This window comes from Nyctereutes procyonoides, unplaced genomic scaffold, assembly GCF_905146905.1.
Source record: "Nyctereutes procyonoides isolate TBG_1078 unplaced genomic scaffold, NYPRO_anot_genome, whole genome shotgun sequence".
In the NCBI taxonomy this organism is placed as follows: domain Eukaryota; kingdom Metazoa; phylum Chordata; class Mammalia; order Carnivora; family Canidae; genus Nyctereutes; species Nyctereutes procyonoides.
The window spans coordinates 3,706,525-3,725,929 of NW_026575139.1; the positions used below are offsets into that span (position 1 = coordinate 3,706,525).

At 50.5% G+C, this 19,405-nt stretch overlaps 1 protein-coding gene across 1 annotated transcript in view; it reads right to left on the reverse strand.

Moving 5' to 3' along the window:
* Positions 1 to 5,706: 5,706 nt before the first annotated feature.
* The window catches only part of WDR25 (WD repeat domain 25), a 140,485-nt gene continuing 126,786 nt past the window's right edge, over positions 5,707 to 19,405 (reverse strand). Inside the window, exons 6-8 of the mRNA XM_055303899.1 lie at positions 9,312 to 9,482; positions 6,824 to 6,964; positions 5,707 to 6,190 (exon numbers count right to left, since the gene is read on the reverse strand). Of these exons, the coding sequence (XP_055159874.1) occupies positions 5,969 to 6,190; positions 6,824 to 6,964; positions 9,312 to 9,482 (534 nt within the window). The 3' untranslated portion in view covers positions 5,707 to 5,968. The remainder of the gene's footprint in view (positions 6,191 to 6,823; positions 6,965 to 9,311; positions 9,483 to 19,405) is intronic.

Below are 19,405 nucleotides of genomic sequence, written 5' to 3' on the forward strand. Positions count from 1 at the left end.
ACAGCCGGGTCCTGCCCTTGCTGCCTCATTTCTTCGTGGGCCCAGTTATCTCGGACGTGCGCGCTCATCGAGGTCTCTGAACATCTACGTGGTTCTGCAAGGCCTAGGGTGGAGGCCACTCTTCCCAGGGCTCTACGTCTGCTTCCTCCGAGGGCCTGGGCACTTGCCGCTAGAGCCGAGCCGGGTCTGGGTGCAGGCCTTGAGGTGCCCGGACTCCCCCAGCTCCGTGTGAATCCAGGGAGGGTCTGCCCCCTGCCAGGCGACCCCAAGGAGGGTGGGCATCAGCGATGGCTCCCGGCATCCCTGCACTTGTCCTGCCTCTGCAGGAGAGCCCAGGGCCCCCCTTCCCTGGGAGATGTGCCCCAGGAAGCAGTCTCCCCAAGCCAGAGGCAACTGTGAGAGGCGCGGGAGTCAGCTCCCCTTTGGGGGCCCAGTTTCCTCGTGGGCAGACAGGAAGAGACCCCGAATGAGATGGGGAACAACCGGGAGGGTGCAGGGAGAAACACGTGGCCCCTGGCACTGCAGACACTCAGAGGTGTTCCCAGAGGGGAACCCGAGCCTCGTCAGCCCCACGCATCAGCTCTGTGAACGGGGGCGGGGTGCCTCTTCCTGGCTCTAGCTCCTCGGGGTCTAGGGAATCGGGGGAGCAGGGCTGGGGACCCTGAGGGCTTTGCAGCCTGGGAGAGGGCCCTTTCACATTCAGGGCTTTAGCCTCCACATCATCACCTCAGAACCTGCACCCCCACCCCCCAGGTGGCCTCCGGACCTCACAAAGCCCAAAACCAGCCACAGCCAGAGCTCTAAGAGGGTCTCATTCCCAGAGGGCCCTGCTCAGGGCTCGGTGGGGACAATGACTTCTCTGGCCTACAGATGGGCTGACCTGGCCACCTGGAGTGCAGGTTGGGGTGTCTAGAGCTCCATCACAGGACCTGGAGTAGCAGGGTCAGGCTGACACCACCTTGACTGCTATGTAAAGCAGTCCCAAACCACTTCTTGTGGGGCTGAGCTGGAAAAACTTGGTTTTCCCAAGTTCCCCAGGCTCAAAACCAGCTCAGCAGGACACTGCGGCTTAGGAGTTCAAGTGGCTCTGGTCAGTGACTCCCTCAGAATCCCCTTGGGTGAGGACTCGGTGCTTCCCTCCTCTTCTTGATGAGGGGGCCGGCTGATGCCAGCCCCGTGCAGCCCATAGAGACAGTGGCCCATGAGGAGCTCAGAGCTGGGGGAAAGCGGATGCTGTCTCAAGGCCACCCAGAGAGGCGAAGGGCCCTGCTGCTCCAGGGGGAAGCAAGCAAGTCTCCAAGAGGGGGCTCATGCTGGGTGCTGAAGGATGAATAGGAGTTCATCAGGCAGTTCAGGCAAAGGGAACAAACAGCCTGTGGAGAGGCACAGATGAGTTCCGGAAATGGCTCAATGAATGCTTCCATGTGCCTGCCTGAGGGTTTAGCCTGGGGCCACTGGTTTCCATCTGGAACTGTCCTGGGATGTTCTGCTACATGGAAACTTCTGGGCTGTGGTGAGGCCTCTGCCTCTACTTTCTTAGCTCCATCTACCCAGGTAGCCAGCCAGGCCATAGGGTGGGCTTCCCTCCTCCATCCCCTGGCCCATCCCCACCTGCACATCAACCACCCTCCTACCAATCCATGCACACTTCTCCACCCCCAGCCAGGGCAGTGCCGGGCTGCGCTTTGCCACTCGCTGACCATGTGACCTTGGGCCAGTTTCCCTTTCTGGAGCCTAGGGACACTGATGAGATTCCCAGGAGTCCTCCTCATGACAGTTGGTGGTCCCGGTGCAGGAGGGCCGCAGGCTAGGCTGGAGAGGGAAGGAGCAGACTTCAGGGTCAGCAGGTCTCCTAAGCAGCAGTTGAGAGGTGGGGCCACCTAGCGGGGGGCTTCAAGCATCAACCCCACTCGACACAGTCCTGGCCACACCTGGCAAGCATACACAGCCACATGCTGGCACCTCAAGATGAAACCGTTCTGCTCCCACAGAGTCTTCAGATCTGTGCTCAGATTCATAGGTGAGGGTAAAGGTAAGCACTCAGCCCTGGGAAGGTGGGTGGAAGGCACAGCCCACACTTCTTTTCATTCCAGCTCCACACTTTCTAAATTTAGCCCTTTTATTTTAAACTTGCAAATGATGAACTCCCCAGCACCTTGCAGAGGATCAGTGAGCCTTTAAGAAGGCTCCTTGGAAGGTAGCATTAGGAAAAAGAAACAGATAAAGGCACGGAGTACGCCTGCCATTCTTCCCAATAAAATAACCTACAGAAGGGAGGGGCTGGCAGTCAGCTGGCACCTATAAGGCATGGAGTTGAGGAACCAAGTCCACAGAGGAGAGCACCAAGAAATAGCCAGAGCGGGGAGCCCTGCATGTGCCCCTGCCCAGGAGATCAGAGCTTTGGTTGGCTCAAGGTGAGCTGCACAGAAAAGAAACAGACTTCGCAGAGACTTGGTGTCTGCCCCAGGTGAAGCTGAGAGGGTAACGATCTGCATCTCCTCCCCAGCAAGCCCACTTCATGATGAGGAAGCAGGCTCAGAGAAGCGAAGCACCTGCCAACATCCCAAGCAAGTGAGTGGTGGGCTTGGGGCCTGAGTGGCCTCCTGGCTCCAAACCCCACAGGGCCCCAGGCAGCCGGGCTGTGTGCTCCGCACAGGAGAGGAGCTGGGCAGCTGCTGGGCAGGGCAGTCATCCTATGGCCACACCCAGCACTCACACCAAAGCCTGATTTAATATGGTGTACAAACAACGCTCATACTAAAAAGGTAAAAGGGGCGCCTGGGTGGCTCAGTCAGTTAAAGTCTGACTCTTGGTTTCAGCTCAGGTCAGGATCTCAGGGTCATGGGATCTAGCCCCACGTCAGGCTCTTTGCTCAGCACAGTCTGCTTCAGACTCTCTCTCTCCCTTTTCCTCTGCCCCTCCAGCTTGTGAGCTCTCTCTAAAATAAATAAACAAACCTTTAAAAAAAAAAGTGGTAATAGTAACATGTCACAGTGGGGAAAGCAATCAGAAAACCAGGCGCTGAAATTCTCACTCAGAAGACATTGCACGCAAGAAAGGCAGGAAACCACCCCATTCAGGCTACACTAGACAGCAGGACATCTGGACTCCAGGATCTGGGGCTAGACAGTGGAAATGGGGGGTGGGACAGGCAGATGAGAGGTGCTCTGGGAAAGCCAGGCGCCCCTGCACTGCAACAAGGGCAGCCCTTCCTCCTGGCCTGTGTCTGGATTCATTGATACGTCACTCATTCATTTGACAAATGTGTGCAGAAGGCCTGTTCGGGCTGGATCCGGGGAGACACACCATTATGCAGTGGGTCCCATCACTCTCCCCTCCAGCTCCGTAGTGAGAGTGATGCCTGGCCAAGGACCCCTGGTCCAGCGGAGTGGGCGTGTGCCAGAGGTCAATCAGGGTCCTTCCCGGAGACTTGTCAAGTAGGAACAGAGGAAGGGGCGGCCCCTTGCTGGGTGGTCTGAACCAGGCACAGGCCCAAATCCAGAGAGGGTCTCATCAATCCTCACTGTGCCATGATGAGGTCTGACAATGGGGCCAAACTGCACCCTCTGGTCTAAACTGGCTCAGTTCCTGTATCAAGTGGTGGTCTGATACTAATATTACTAATACTAATACTCCTAGCTGCTGTTTCCGGAGTGCCTACTGTATACAGGTCCTGCCAAGAGCTGTACAGACCCAACCTCATTAAGCCTCACCAGCTCAGTACCATCAATACCATCAATTCTCATTTCATAGGAGGGGAAACCAAGGCACTGGGCGGCTCAGCACTTGCCTGCAGCCACACAATGGAAGGTGATGGCAGGGTCTGTCTGTCTGACCCCAAAGTCTATGTCCTGTCGACAGGCCACACTTGCAGTTATTCATAGAAAACCCACTGCGGGCCAGGAGCCAGGTGTCCCGCAGGGAACAGACACCTGGAACCCTGTGAAGCTGACATCCCACCGCACACACCTATGTTGTGGGGCAGAGCGGTGGGGTGGGGAGACAACATCCAGCAGAGCTAAGGGAAAGACCCAGAATGAGAGGGGAGGCTCCCTGAAGGCCCCCTGTCTGCACACTGCACGAGACAGGCAGGAAGCCAGGGGGCACTGGGGGAAATCATGACCCAGCAGAGCTCAGAGTGGGACCAAAGGCCCTGAGGCACCGTGCCATGGGAGCACAGTGGAAGGAGCCATTAGCCCATCAGGGATACTGAGAGCAGGCTTCTGAGATCACTGAGCTTCCACACGGAGCAGGAGAGCTCCTGCAGAGGTGAGAAAGTGTGTGAGAGGCTCAGCAGGGCAGCCACATGAGGGCTGAGGGAGGAGTGTCCATCACCTGCGCCACGTTCTGAACGGACATAGGCTCAGCCTCCACGTCCTCGGCCACTCTGCCAGGGGCAGTGCCCCATGGAGTCTCCGCTTCTGCCGAGGACCAGGCCCTCTGAGCATGGGATGTGGTTATCTTTCTTTTCACCAAATCAGCCATTCTTAAGCCTTAAAAGAGAAAGCGCTCCCAACCCGAGCTCTCCCAACACCCTGCCTGGCACCCTGTGTCCCGCATGAGCCTGGGAGTTCACGTCTCTCACCAGCCTGAAGAGCACATGCTCCCCCACCCCTACCCACATGCTCTGCTCCAGCCTCCCCACCCCAGTTCAGGCACAGCAAGTGCTGCATCCACTCAACACCCACTGCCTGCCAGGCTGTGCACTAACTGCAGGGCAGGGTGGGGGAGCAGGGATGAAGGCTAGAAAAGGGGTCGGCCCTTAGCAAAACCCCCACCTCAGGGCCTTTGCCCTGCCCTTCCCTCTGCCTGGAACGCCTGACTCATAAACCCCCACGCAAGTCAGATGTACGGCAATAAACATATTTACAGCCCTCTGCAAGCTCCAGATGCCCATTCCCAGGAATGGAACCCCTGCTGTGCCAACACCTACCACAGACTTGACCTCCTTGGAGCCATACAGCAAGTCTGCAGGTCCTGACTTTGTGTTACAGATGGGGAGACTAAGGCTCAGAGAGGAGAGGTGACTCACAAGGTCTCAGCTGTGCTGAGAGTAGAGCTGGCCTAGAACCCAGGTTCTGGAGGGGCAAAGCTGGGTACCCCACGGCTCCTACTCCCATGGCTCGTCTGCTCACGGGCCTCCTCCTCAGGTCCTCTATGCTTCCTCACTGACTCCTGTGCTGGGGATCCCTCCTCACTAGCTCATGGTCTCCTCCACCAGGAAGCCTTGCAAGGCCACAGGGACACCCCTGCCCTGAGCCATGGTAGCTGTGGTTCCTCACCTACAGTGGATCCCTGGGTCCCTGGAATGGCCCCTCAATTATGGTCCTGGTGGGTCCTGGTGCCAGAGCTCACCTACTTGCCCAGGCCCTGGGAGCTGGGTCTCCCTGCTAGTGTAACCCCTCAAGGCTTCCTCAGGAGCCTTCCACACATTGCTTCTTCACTGGGACAATGCGCACACCCTACAGGCAGCGGGACTCCCTGGGCCATGCTTGGTTGGGAGAGGGAGGAAGCTTGGGCTCTACGACACTGGCAGGGACTGCCATGCTCCCACATGGAGTTCCTGTCCGCCATCAGGATCAGCAGAGGGGGCTGCCCCATCTCAAGCTCTCACTGGTCTCTTTGTCTTGGAGCCTCAGAGGGCCAGGGACTGGGCAGGTGCACAGAAACGGCCAACACATATTTGTCGCTAAAATAACCTAAGAAATAGCAAAACACTCATGTTTATTGAGTACCACCAGCAACCCTCCATCCAGGCACTTCCACTAAGGTGGTCCTCATAACCCTGAAGCAAACAGATCTCTTCCCCCATTTTACAGATGTGGAACCTGAGGCTCAGGGTGGAGGGAGGCACCCTCCACCCAGCTTCAATCAAGGCAACCTCAGCACTTCTTCACACCCGCCCACCCCAAGGAAGAATGGGAGCCTGGGGCCTGGCTGGCATCCGGGAGGCTCTGCACTAGGAGGCTCAGTGCCAGATCTTAATGTCGCCCTCCCAGGAGCAGGTGGCGAGGACAGAGGGCAGCACAGGGTGGAAGGTGGTGCCAACACAAGCCTGTGCATGCCCTTGCAGCGTGCGTGCCCGGCTGGCAGTACGGAAGCTGTACAGCAGGACTCGGCCGTCGGCACTGCCCGTCACCAGCAGGTCACCGTCCGGGGAGCACTCGCAGCCCACCGAGTAGCCTTCTACCTGCAGAGGGCAACACAGAGGGTGAGCAGGCCGCACGACAGCTGCTCCTCCAGGCAGCCTGTGAGGCAGGAGCTATTATGCCCATTCTACAGAGGAGCAGCCTGAGGCTCAGAGCATGGCTACATACCCAGCACCCCAAAGCCAAGGCCCAAGCTCCCTCCATAAGGCTGGGGTCCCAGCATGGATCCTGTTTCATAAAGCCAGTTTAGTAGAATGCAGCTGGAAGGGCTTTAGCATAGCTCATGGTGTCTGGCCTCACAACAGCCCCTGAGCCCCTGGCCCCACCTGTCCCTGGGACGCAGGCTTCAGTGGGGAAAAGGGACAGATGCCGAAACGGCCCCCACCCATTCTGTCCTGCCTTCCCTCCCACACAACCCGTCCATGTGAGCCAGTAAGTCAGGGAAAACCTTTCCTGCCAAGCACTTGGGGCCTGGAGGTAGGGCTAGATGTGGCTCACAGGCTTCAGTGACCACCAGGCCACATGGCATGTGGTCACCCAGGAAACAGAAAACAGCGTCTACCCAGAAAGAGGGTCTGTGCACTCTGGGGCCCCATGTCTACTACAGATGTTGTCTGGCAGGAGGCTCTGGGGCCAGTGGCCTACTTTTGACCTGGGGGATAGGAACAGAGTACCTTGTGCCCTTCGTAGCGCCGCCTCCTGCTCATCCGGTAGGGCCACACGGCGGAAAAGAGAGCCAGGTAGTTGCCATTGGTCTGCGCCAGGAACACAGGCTCCCGTGGATGCAAGGTGAGGCTGGGGCAGGTGTATCTCTCCTGAGAAACAGTGAGGCCACAGGATGGATGGAAAAGGCTCCCAATTGGGCCTCTGTCTCCAATACACATGCCACCCAGCACTGTACTCCTGGAGCCTTGTGCCCAACCCCCGAACCTGGGCTCAGGGGTCCCTACAAGCTTCCTATGGCTGCTGTAACAAAATGCCACAAACTGAATGGCTTACAACTACACACATCTATTCTCTTAGAGTTCTGGAGGCCAGAAGTCTGACATGGGTCTCACTGGGCTATAATCAAAGTGTCAGCAGAGCTGTGTTCCTTCAGGAGGTTCTGGGGGTAATCTGTTTCCTTGCCCTTCCTGGCATCCCTTGGTTCGTGGCCCTGGTGGTAGACTAGAAAATGCCCTCCCCCCACCCCACCCCCCGCAAACTGCACCCATGTCCTCATTCTTAGGGAGCTGTAAATGTCACCTTTTATGGCAGAAAATGTGGAGGGGGTGTTTTTACAGACATAATTAAGCATCTTGACGTGGGGATATCTGTCATTATAAAAGGCAGGCAGGAGATCCGACACACAGAGAGGGTGACATGGAGACAGAGCAGAGGGTCTGAAGATGATCGCATGAAGGAGCAGAGCAGAATCTCCCCCAGAGCCTCCAGAAGCAGTGGGCCCTGATAAAACCTTGATTTCAACTCAGTGAGACTTAGCAGACATCTGGCCTCCACAACTGAGAGCAGATTTGTTAGTTTAAGCCACCAACTTTGTGGTATGTGGCTACACAGTGACAGGAAACAAGTCTACACAGCCACCTCTCCGCCTCTGCAGCGAGCCCTCGGGCTAGCCCCAGCCCAGCCCAGGCTCCCCTGCGGCCCACACACACAGTAACTGAGAAGTGGAATGGCCAGGCGAGAAGATAAAGGCACGAACAGAGTGTTCACAGCACAAGGCAAGGAACTGTCACTGTTTGACAGGCTGGGTCACATGGAAACACCCCTAAAAATTCCCTTCTCAGCTACACTTGTCCTTCTTTATTCTAAGCGTTGCCCTGAAGCCACCCTCTCTAAAAGAGCCCAAACTCAGAGAGCAACGTGGGAAGCCAGTGGAAGCCAGCTGCAGACTTCTGGGTCCACCAGAGACACAGAGGCCATGGTGGTCTGGTAAAAAGCTCCCCAGCACGCTGCTACCAAGCAGAGCACCTGCTCACCCGCACAAAGTGAGTAGGTGTGATTTCTAGGAGGGCCAATGGCTTGGCCCTTTAGTATTTTCATCCACCCCACCCACGTACTCTGGTTGCCACACAGGCTGCTGGACTCAGAATGCTGAGGTGGCCAGACACGTCCATGCAGCCCCCTCCCAGAGCTCGTCCTTCCCAGCGGGTTGCACTAAAACCCTACAGTAAAGGTCTAGAGGCTGGTTTGCTCAGGGTTACTTAGAACCCTGTGAGGAAAGGAAAGGCAGTGAGAGGGAGAAGGTATATGTGTACACCTCATATACATTTTTAAGTTCGGCAGGAGGAGTACCAAAGAGATTAGCCATGTCTTAATTTGAAATCTTATAAAATGATGATGGAGATGGTGGCAGTGGTGATGGTGGTGATGGTGATGGTACTGATGATGGTGATAGTGGTGGTGATGATGATGACGGTGGTGGGTAGCGGTGATGGTGATGGTGGTGATACGAAGGTGACGGTAATGCTGATAGTGGCAAAGATGCTGGATTTGATCATGGCGATGGTGAAGATAGGTAATGCATTGAAGGAGCACCCCCTGTGCCTGGCACTGTACTAGATCCTTTATAAGCATTATCTCCTTCAATTCTCAGAATGACTCTATGAAGTAAGTAATATTCCCATCCTCAATTTCCTAAGAGGAAAATGAGAATCAAAGAAGCTACATAATGGGCTTGTAAGGGGTGAATCCAGGACTTTATTAACACAGGTGGTCTAACTTGGGTCCCTGTTTAAACTTTCAAGTCACAGCTCCTGTCAAATGCACTGAGCAAGGATGGATAGAACAGAAACCCATGGGCTGGCTGGGGTGATGGAGGGAAGGCAGGAGTCTCTTGGGCTGAGTGGCCATCTTCTACTGATCTGGATGGATGACCCCTACACATCCTTCCCCTGTGGAGTAGCCATGCCAGGCAGATGATGAGTAGGACGGTCATGGAAGTGCTATGATCCAGAGCCTCTGGAAGGCTTTCCAGGTGGTCCTAGACCTGCACTTGTCTATCCTACCCAAGAGATTTCAGGCACCTGAAATGGTCTATAAAGATCCTGCCTGCTGAACCATCCCTGCCAGTAAGTGACCTGGGATGCCAGCGGCTTAGGGCTATGACTAAATTCTGCAGCTGAAACAAACTGAAAAGCATTGCCAAATAGGGTTTCTCACGTGGAAAATCTGGTTGGAGATTTTGGCAGAGCTCCGGAAATCCCAGGCAATAATGGTGCGGTCAGCAGAGTCCCGGCTCGAAGCATCTGTACTGCTCAGAAACTCAGAGCCTTCCTGGAGGAAGAGGATGTCCAAGGTCTGCTGGATGGTCGCCTTGTAGCTTCTCACCACCTGCAAGAGTGGAAACCTACCATGCTGGTGGGCCCTAGGAGCACAGGGCAGGAGCCCATAGGGAGTGTCACCAAGAGCCCAGACAGCAGGTGGGTCTAGTGAGGGCAGTGCTGAGCTGCTGGGAGATACATACAGCCTTACAGCCTTGCCTGAGGGCCCCTCCCCACAGACAGTCCTCCCTGTCGCATGCCCACCCCACGTCTATCGACACATGGGCACCACCCGTGAGCCACCCAGGGAAGCGTGATGATCTCTCCAATCACACCAATCCCCTAGGGAGCAGTTGGTGCCTGATGAAAGTGAGCTTTGGGAAGGGCCCATTGCCCAAGGGCACCTAAAGAGCACCAATGATACCCATGGATACCAGGCCATATTTTGTGAGAGGTTCTTACTTCTAAAGACGTCACATAATTCACAGCTTACAAAACCCCAGCCTATTCTCTCTGGAACAGTAACTGTACTGCAGAAAGCCAGAGCCCTTGGAGACCATAAAATCAGAACCACAGTACACAGATTAGCTTTAAAGACACTTTACTTCTTAGCATCATGGCCAATATTTCATAGCTTCCTGTCTTGTAAACCAACGTGATTAAGTATCAAAGAGTTCTGTTTTCTCCAGAGCATTTTATCACATTCACTTTCCATTCTAAAGCACCTGGTTTGGGTTGGGGGCGGTTCCCAGAATCGGGACTAAGAAGTATCTCCACTTAACAAACTCACAAACAGCTCGCTTTAGATTGCAATATTCAGCAAGAGGCCAATACAAGGCAGCCTCAGGCCTTCCTGCAGGTCCTAGCCGGCCTGTTTACCAGCTCCCAGGGCGCCACCATGTGGCCACAGCATAAACACAGTTCTCTGCTCCCTCGCCTGCAGGCAAAGAAATAGGAAGTCTTGACCATTAAAAAAAAAAAAAAAAAAAAAAAAAAAAAAAACCTGGAGTTCACAACCTATAAATTTTGCAAATATATTTTCTATCATCCTCTTTCAAATGTATATAATTCAAATTCACATTACACGCAGCACTCTATAAAGTCAATTTAGGCAGCTTTGAGACCCATTCTCCAGATGAGGAACACTGAGGCTCAGAGATGTAGGGATTTGCTCAAAGTCTCACTGCCGGGGTGGTGGGCTTCTCCCCATCCCTGCTGCTTCCCTGGGACCCAAACCCAGTCTCCTACTGGCCACTTCCCACTTCCATAAATATCAGGACAATTTCCCTGGAGAGGATAGGGACAAATGACTGCTCTTCTCTGAGCCTCTTCAGAAGCAGTCCCCAGCCAAAGCAATTTCAGGGTGAGCCCCTTTGAAGCCTGAAGAGTGGTCCAGAGGCAGAGAAGAGAGGACAGCCCTACAAGCCTCTGAACATAGGGCAGAAAGCCAGCCTGTGGCTGCTTCCCAGCCCTGAGCCTCACAGAGTGTGGAGGAGGAGGAAGTCTCCATGTCCCCAGCCAAAGGGACCCAGCTGGGGTGCTGTTGGCCAGATGCTCCACCGACCCACTCTGGGGTGGGGTTTGGGGGAGGGTGTTGCATGCCTTCACAGTCTCCAACATCCGCTTTTCCTGAGTTTGCACAACATTCCAAACTCACAACAGTGCCATTCCAGGGCTGTGTTTGGAATTCATTTTGGTGGGGAGGGGAGGGGAGGCGAGGGAAGAAGCAGGGTCCCATAATCATGGTTCTGAACAATCTCTTTACTGGCTCCTCCCATCCCAGTGCCATTCCAGTCACCCCTCACTTCAGCCACCCCAGGCCTCCATTTGCCTAGGCCACATTGGGCCTTTCTTCCCCCTTTACCAAAGTCATCTCCATCACCACCATTCAGGTGAGGCACAGGGAATCTAGACATGGCTGGGATAGCAAATACCAAGAGAAGAGTATATCTGGCCCAACTCATGTCCCTGGATGTGGCCTGGTAGTGGGGGAGGCACAGAGCACCCTCCAGAGCTACAGCAGCTTGTAGAGAAGGCCACTGGTGGGCACCCACACAGGCCAGCAGGTCCCAGCTTCCGGGCAGGACCACGAGCTCCTGTGGGCAGGTTCTGGCCTTCATGCTGCAGCCCTGTCTCCAGCCACAGCATCTTGATCCCCAGAGGGGCTCAGGAAATACACTGACCCAAGAAAGGGTTGAGGAAAGAAGAGGGCCCTCCTCGGTGCTTGCCAAGTGCTGGGTAAGAGAGAGCCACTGGGCAGGGATTCCACATAAATTATCCCATGATGATAGTGCAGAGGCAGCTTTTCCCAGAGGGTAGTGTGAAGGCCCAGACAGGAGCAAGGTGCCAGGGGCCCTCGGCCTGTCCATGACAGAACTACCTGCATGCCCACCAACACACCTGCCTCCCAGGACAAACTTTCTAGGAGAACGAAAACTGTTGTTCTGTACGTTTCCTGAGAATGGATGGAAACAGCCCAATTCATTAGGGCGCCATAAAATTGAATGGCCAGGAAACAAGCCGTGTTACGGGCGATCCCTGCCAATAACACTGCTGTAAGTGGAAGGCTGACCTTTGAAGTGATCGCTGCCGAACGTGATTTACTCGCCTTCACAACTGCTCCTGCCCCGGGAAAGAGCAGAGGAGCCATTTGTGTGTCTAGCTGGTGGGTTTTATGGCAACCTTAATTACACCGACAGCTGGTGTGTCCCATCCCAGGGGCGTGGGATGGCGCTAAGCGGGCCTAACTAGCTGGATCCAGAAGGGAGCCTTACTCGGACTCTTCTGGCAGCAGGGGGCCTCTGTAAGGTAAGCAGATACTTTGCTGAAGGCTTCTGGCTTTGGGGAAAGCCGAAGACGTGATCCATACCACGATGTATTCAGGTATGAAAATCAGTCGACATCCCTGAAATCTAACAACTGCTTGGCCCACTGAACAAACCTAGGAAACTCTGGGCTGAGTCATCCAAAGCATAGGATGCCCTTCCTCGCATCCCTGCCACTTTCAAACCGCCTGGAGTCGGGGTACAGGCTGGACTCAAGTCCTGGCCCAGCTGCTGACTCACCATGTGCCTGGGGAAGTCCCTTCTCTCTTCGGGCTTGGCTTCTTGCCCATCGCCATAGAAGGCCTGGACTGACAAGAAGCAAACCTCTGCCTCTAAGCACTGGAGGCAGTGCTTTCTGCTGGACCTTAGAAAGAAGGACTGGGGTGCACTAGCTCCCTGACACCACCCCACCATTCCTGTGGACCCAAACCTGAGGAAAGGCAAGGGGAGACACTGCTCTGGCTCCTGTGGGACCCTATGCTCCCTTAGTCAACTACCTGCCTACCCTACAGGACCATAAGTTCCAGGGGACTGGTATGTGTCACATTTCTGGGTCATCCTTGGGCAGCACTGGGTCTGCACAGTGTAGGCATTACTAAGGTGTACTGAACTGATGGCTGGATAAGTGAATGAGTGTTTATACAAATGGATCAGTGAACCAAAGGACAGATTGAAAAGTAGGGACGACTTTGAGGTTGTTAGCTCCCAGCAATATCCTGCCACTTGGGGCTGAGTCAGCACTTGGGGAGCTGCCACCACTGGCTCCATTAGACACCCTGGGAGAGAATGTTCATTCAAAGGGTCTTCCTGTGGCCCTGGACATGGAGACAAAGGAAACCAGACTCTCAAGGAACTCTGAGGCCATGGTGGTGGCAGGCAGAAGCAGAGTGCCTGTGCTCAATGTTCCATCATCACGGGCCCTGCGGAGGTTGGTAGAGGCCTCCCTCCCCAGTGGGAGGCCCAAGCTCTCATGCAGACACCTTGGTGTCCAACCTGATGGCATATTGCTAACTTCATGGTCCTGGGCAAACCACACCTCTCTGCTTCAGCCTCCACATCCATAAGGTGGGGACACTGATGGGGCCTATGGCTGGAGAGCAAATGAAGGCAATGTGCCTGGCTCAGTGGCTGACATGAAGCAAATCCTCATAAACCTTCTCTTCCAGGGCCAGCCCAGGGCTAGAGTCCCCAGCTCTGAGCTATGGGTCCTTGGGCAAGTTCCTTCTCCCCAGAATTCAATTCCTTTTCCCTGGGAATAAACATTTATGTTATCTTCAAATGCTAAGATGTCAGGAATCTATGTATAAAAGCAAGCTGGAGAAGAGAGCAAAGGGTCCATTTTTATAGTTTAAATTCACAGAAGTAGCCAATCACAGAGCACAGCGTACACCAAAAGTGCTCTGTTTATAAATTCAAAAAGGATCAGAAATTTACTTAAAAAAAAATAGAAAAGAGAACCTAATTAAGTTTTTCTACAACCTGGGGCTGGGGGAGTCTTTCCTAGCCATAACTGAGGCCAGAAGCAACGAGAAGAAAAATGGATTAACCTGGCTTCATGAAAATAATAGTAATGTTTAAAAAACTATTGCACAGCTCAAAAACCAAATAAGAGGACAAATGGGAGAAATATTTTCAACTTTTAACAGAGACAAAGGTTACTATCCCTAAAACAGTTTTTCAAAACAGATGAGAAAGACTCAGCACCTCTACAAAAAAAAAAAAAAAAAAAAAAGGCAAGAAAAGTGAACAGAGTTCATATAAAAGGAAATGTAATTGGTCCTTTGATCTTGCTCATAACAGGAGAAATGCAAAGTTAAATTACACAGAGATACCATTTCTTACCTATCAAATTAGCAAAATCCCAGTTTGACAACACACTCCATTAGGTGGCTGTGTGGCATTAGCTAACCGTACACACTGCTGACAAACACAAAATGATACAATCCCTGTGGAGAGAACTGGGGCAACATCGAGCAAAATAACACATGCCTTGTTTCTCAGCAATCTGCATGACCCAACAAAGCAACCTGTAGAAACGATCCCAAAGGTACACTGGCAAAACCCCAAAAAGATGTAAGTACACCACCACTGAAAGCAGCAATACTTGTAAAAATAAAAAACTGGAAATAACCCAAATGTACATCCAGAAAGAACCAGCTGAATAAACCTTAGCACACCTATACTCTGGAATGGGATGCAGCTGCAAAGAGTGAAGCTTGCCCACCCGCCCTGCTATGTACAGGGCAGCCTCCAAGACACACTGTCCAGTGAGAAAAGCCAGCTGGCAGAGAAACAGTGAACAAGGTAAATGGAAGAGGTGACAGGAATGTGTGTGTGTAGTTTGCTTCCATGAAAAACATCAGAAAGATACACCAGAAACTAATGAAGTAAGTAAGTAGAGAAAGAGAATGGAGGAGATAGGATTAGACCAGATTAGAGGTAGAACTTAGAGGATGTCTGTTAAGGGGCCAGACAATAAATAGTTTAGAGTTTGGGGGACACAGAGAGTCACTGCTGCATACTCTTCCATGTGCATGTATGTGTGTGCAGGTGCATGCATGCATGTGTATGTTACGGCCATTTGAGAATGCAGAAACCATCTCTATTTTTTTAAAGATTTTATTTATTTATTTAATTTTAGAGAAAGAGAGAGAAAGAGTGTGTGTGCAAGAGGGGGGAGAGGCAGAGGAAAGGGAATCTCAAGCAGACTCTGCTCTGAGTGCAGAGCTTGACTCAGGGCTCAATCCCACAACCCTGAGCTTATGACCTGAGCTAAAATCAAGAGTCAGACACTTAATCAACTGAGCCACCCAGGCGCCCCTAGAACCCATTCTTAGCTCAAGGACTGTACCAAGCCGGTGGCAGACCACATGAGGCCAATGCGCTATAGTTTTCCACTCCCTTCTCTAGAGCCATGTATATATTTTAAAAAATGATGCAACCAAATTAACATAAAGCAGGCTCTAAGATGTGAAAGCAAAATAAAGCAAATCAAACTAACCATGTATTGACTGGTAGCTTAACCAAATAGGATTTATTTTTTTAAGATTTTTTTTATTTATTCATGATAGACACAGAGAGAGAGAGAGAGAGAGAGAGAGAGAGAGAGAGAGAGAGAGAGATTGAGAGAGGCAGAGACACAGGCAGAGACACAGGCAGAGGGAGAAGCAGGCTCCATGCTGGGAGCTGGACGCGGGACTTGATCCTGGGACTCCAGGATCACGCCCTGGGCCAAAGGCGGGCGCTAAACCGCTGAGCCACCCAGCGATCCCCAAATAGGATTTTTTTAAGAGACATTAAGGCACACTAATTGAATGGCACATCCTTAGCTGGATATACATTCTGAACAGAAAAATCACTAATTTCATGGTAGATTCTAACAGGACATACTCTGTGGACCAAAAGAATCACAAGAAATCTTAAACTGTCTTCAGTCAATACACTGCATATCAACAGCTAGTGTATTGATATATACCTTCCCCCAAACTGCACAAAGGCAGATAGAAATAAAAATTTACAGTATAAAAAAGAGAGAATACATAAAACCAAAGAAGTTAAAGAAAAATTCTGTAGTCCTAATTTTGAACTGGGAAAAAAATTAATATTTTTTTCTCTTTTTTAAGATGTTATTCTTAAGTAATCTCCATACTCAAAGTGAGGCTCAAACTTACAACTCTGATCAACCATGGGATCAAGAGTCACACGCTCCACTGACTGAACCAGCCAGGTACCCCTGATGTGTGTGTGTGTGTGTGTGTGTGTATATATATATATATATATTTTTTTAAGATTTTATTTATTTATTCATGAGAGATACAGAAGAGGGAGGGAGCAGAGACACAGGCAGAGGGAGAAGCAGGCTCCATGCAGGGAGCCCAATGTGGTACTTGATCCCAGGACTCTAGGATCATGCCCTGGGCCAAAGGCAGGCGCTAAACCGCTGAGCCACCCAGGGATCCCCTGTATATTTTTTCTTAACAAAAACCTTTCCTAGCTCTGTCCACTGAAGGGGCCTAGAAACAAGGAGCAACCACATCACTCAGAGTATGGTCTCTAAACCCAGCTAAACCCAGAAGTGGCAAATGACAGACCTCAGCACAACAGTGATTTTAACTGTGCAGCATTACGTTTAAGAAGGTAAAGAAAAGTGGGGCACTTGGGTGACTCAATGGGTTAAGCATCCGACTGGATTTCAGCTAAGGTCATGAGCTCAGGGTTGTGAGATAAGCCCCACCACTGGGCTCTGCATTGGGCATGGAGCCTGCTTAAGATTCTCTCTCTCCTTCTTCCCCTGCCCCTCCCCCGGCCCACTCCCATGTGCACTCTCTCTTCCTCTTACAAAAAAAAAAGTAAAAGAAAGAGTGACCCTGGTAGGTAGAGACATGGAGGATGTAGGAGTCCTCCACTGAACTTCCAGGGATGAAATACACGTTTGAGATGAAAAATACATTAGATGGGATTAACAGCAGATGAGACACTGCAAAAAAAAAAAAAAGTGAACTAGAAAACACAGCAATTGAAATTATTCAAAATATGCCAAAGAGAGAGAAAAAAAAAGACTGGATTTAAAGATGATCTCTAGTTTTAACCCAAAAATGGAGTAAGCCCACTATGGTCTCTTATTCTCTACAACTAAAAGGTCTGGACAAAATTCAAGAAGCAACTACCTGAAGGCTTTAAAGATTAAATAATAGCAAGTGGGTTGTGGAGGGAAGTAAGGTAAGGTCCTAGGTTTGCGGAGTTGGGGAGAGGGGGCTGCTTGTTTGCTGTCTTTTAACTCCTGACTTTGACCAATAGACTTACTGAATTAACCAACTACATAGTGAGCATGAACAGCAAAAATTCTGCAACAAACCTGTCATTCTGGTCAAAGGAAAAAGAAAATGGACCCTTTATAAGCCAGAGAGTACTGGGGAAATTTTAAAACATGACCTCTTTCTCTCCTGCCCTGACCTAACAACACCAGCCCCAGCAGCAGGACTGCAATGCTCTGGGTATGCGCCACAAGTACCTAAAACCTAGAGGGAAAACATCTGAATAGAACAGCTGCAGGAAAGGGCCTGCATTATAACAGTGGAAGGGGAAAAGCCACATTCTGTTTTTCCTCTATTTTCTCTGGTTATTTTGCCTTAAAAGGGATCCCAGTTATAGATACCATGATGAGGCAGAAGGCTAACAATCTGAGACAACACTCTCTCTCTGGGCAGAAGAACCAGGAAAGGAGGCCCTGGGTGGCCAGGCAATGTGGGAGAAGTTCCAAAGAGGAGAGAGCTGAGAATCATCTAGTTCTGTGTGTGAACTGACATACACCCCAGGACAAGTCCTAAGCAATACAATCATGGAACACAGTCACAGAAGCATAGCTGAAACCCAGAGAAGAGAATATATATATGACCACTGCCCAAGTCTGAAACTAACTCCTTCATGGCCCAGCATCACAAAGGGTTTGAATACTACAATGAAAAGGAACCACTGCCCAGTGAAAGAGAGAAAGAACTTGCAATCTGAATTTAACACGGTTGGATGCCTGGTAAGATAAACAAATCACTTTTCTCCATAGGACTTTAACAGGACCCAGGATCTTACCATATAATATTCAAAATGTGCAGGATATATTTTGAAATTACTTGACATATAAAGAACCAGGCAAATGGAAATAGTAACCACCACAAAAGAGAAATAATAGATGTAAGCCCTGAAGTGAGCCAGATGATGGAATTATCAGATACATTTAAACAGCTATCATAATAATCCTCAATGATATAAAGATAAACACTCTTGAAATGAATGGATAGATAGGTCTCAACAGAGAATAGAAACTACATATTTTTTAACAGGAAATTTAGAACTGGCAAAAAATCATACAATAAGCTCAAAAACAAAACAGAAGTGATAAAAAAAAGACTCTGTGAACTTGAAGACGGATCAATAGAAATAATACAATCTTAAGAAAATATTTAAAGACCATTAGGGACCTGTGGGATGATACCAAAAACTAAGTATTTTTGTCACTGGAGTTCCTAAAGGAGAAGGGAAAGATAGCAGTGTCAAATATATATATCTGTTGACTAAAGGTACCAAATTTGGAAAAAGGCACAAACTTACAGACTCAAGAGGCTCAGTAAGTCACGAAGAAGATAAAATCAAGGAAAATCAAGCCCCGACACATCACAGTCAAACTGCTGAAAAGCTCAAAGGAAAAATCTTGAAAGCACCTGGGGAAGAAAAATGAAGCATCACATACATCTGAAGGACTTGGGATGTTTCATCAGAAGCTATGGAGACCAGAAGACCATGGACACAGTGAAAGTGGTGCAGGAATGAGTGTTAGCCCAGAATGTTACCAACAAAAACATAATTCTTTGGGAATGAAGGGGAGATAAAGACTTTCACAGGTGAAGAAAAGCGAAGTAAATCTATCAACAGCAGATCTGCTCTGTACAATCAATCCTAAATGCAGTTTTCAGGCTAAAGAGTCATAATAGCAGAGGAAAAGTCAGAACGTCAGGAATGAAGGGAAAGCACCAGAAATGTAGACAATTGGGTAAATACAAAAGACCATTTTTCTCCAATTAAGTTCTTTAAAATATGGATGACCACTGAAAACAAAAACTGTAAGTCCTTAAGGCAAAAAGAAAACTATACTGACCAGAATATATACAAAAGATTGAGAAGTAAATAGATAGCATATTTACTATTTACTAAATAGGGAAATTGAACAAGCTTTTCTATTATTAAAATATTTAAAAAATAATTTGCCATTTCCGGCAAAAATAATAACTGTATTGTGGAGACTGTAATATATGTAGAAATAAAATGTATGCCAACAATAGCACAAAGACTGTTGTGTGGGAAACTGAACATCTGTAAATCATGAAATGCTCACACTATACATAAAGAGATACAAAAGGACTTGAGGGTGGGCTGATAAGATAAAGACATAGACTATGAACTCTAAAGCAACCACTAAAAGTAAACCACAGCACAAATCCACAGATTAAAAAACCAACAAGAAGGGCAGCCCCGGTGGCCCAGCGGTTTGGCGCCGCCTGCAGCCCAGGGTGTGATCCTGGAGGCCCTGGATCGAGTCCCACATCGGGCTGTCTGCATGGAGCCTGCTTCTCCTGCCTGTGTCTCTGCCTCTCATTCTCTCTCTGTGTCTCTATGA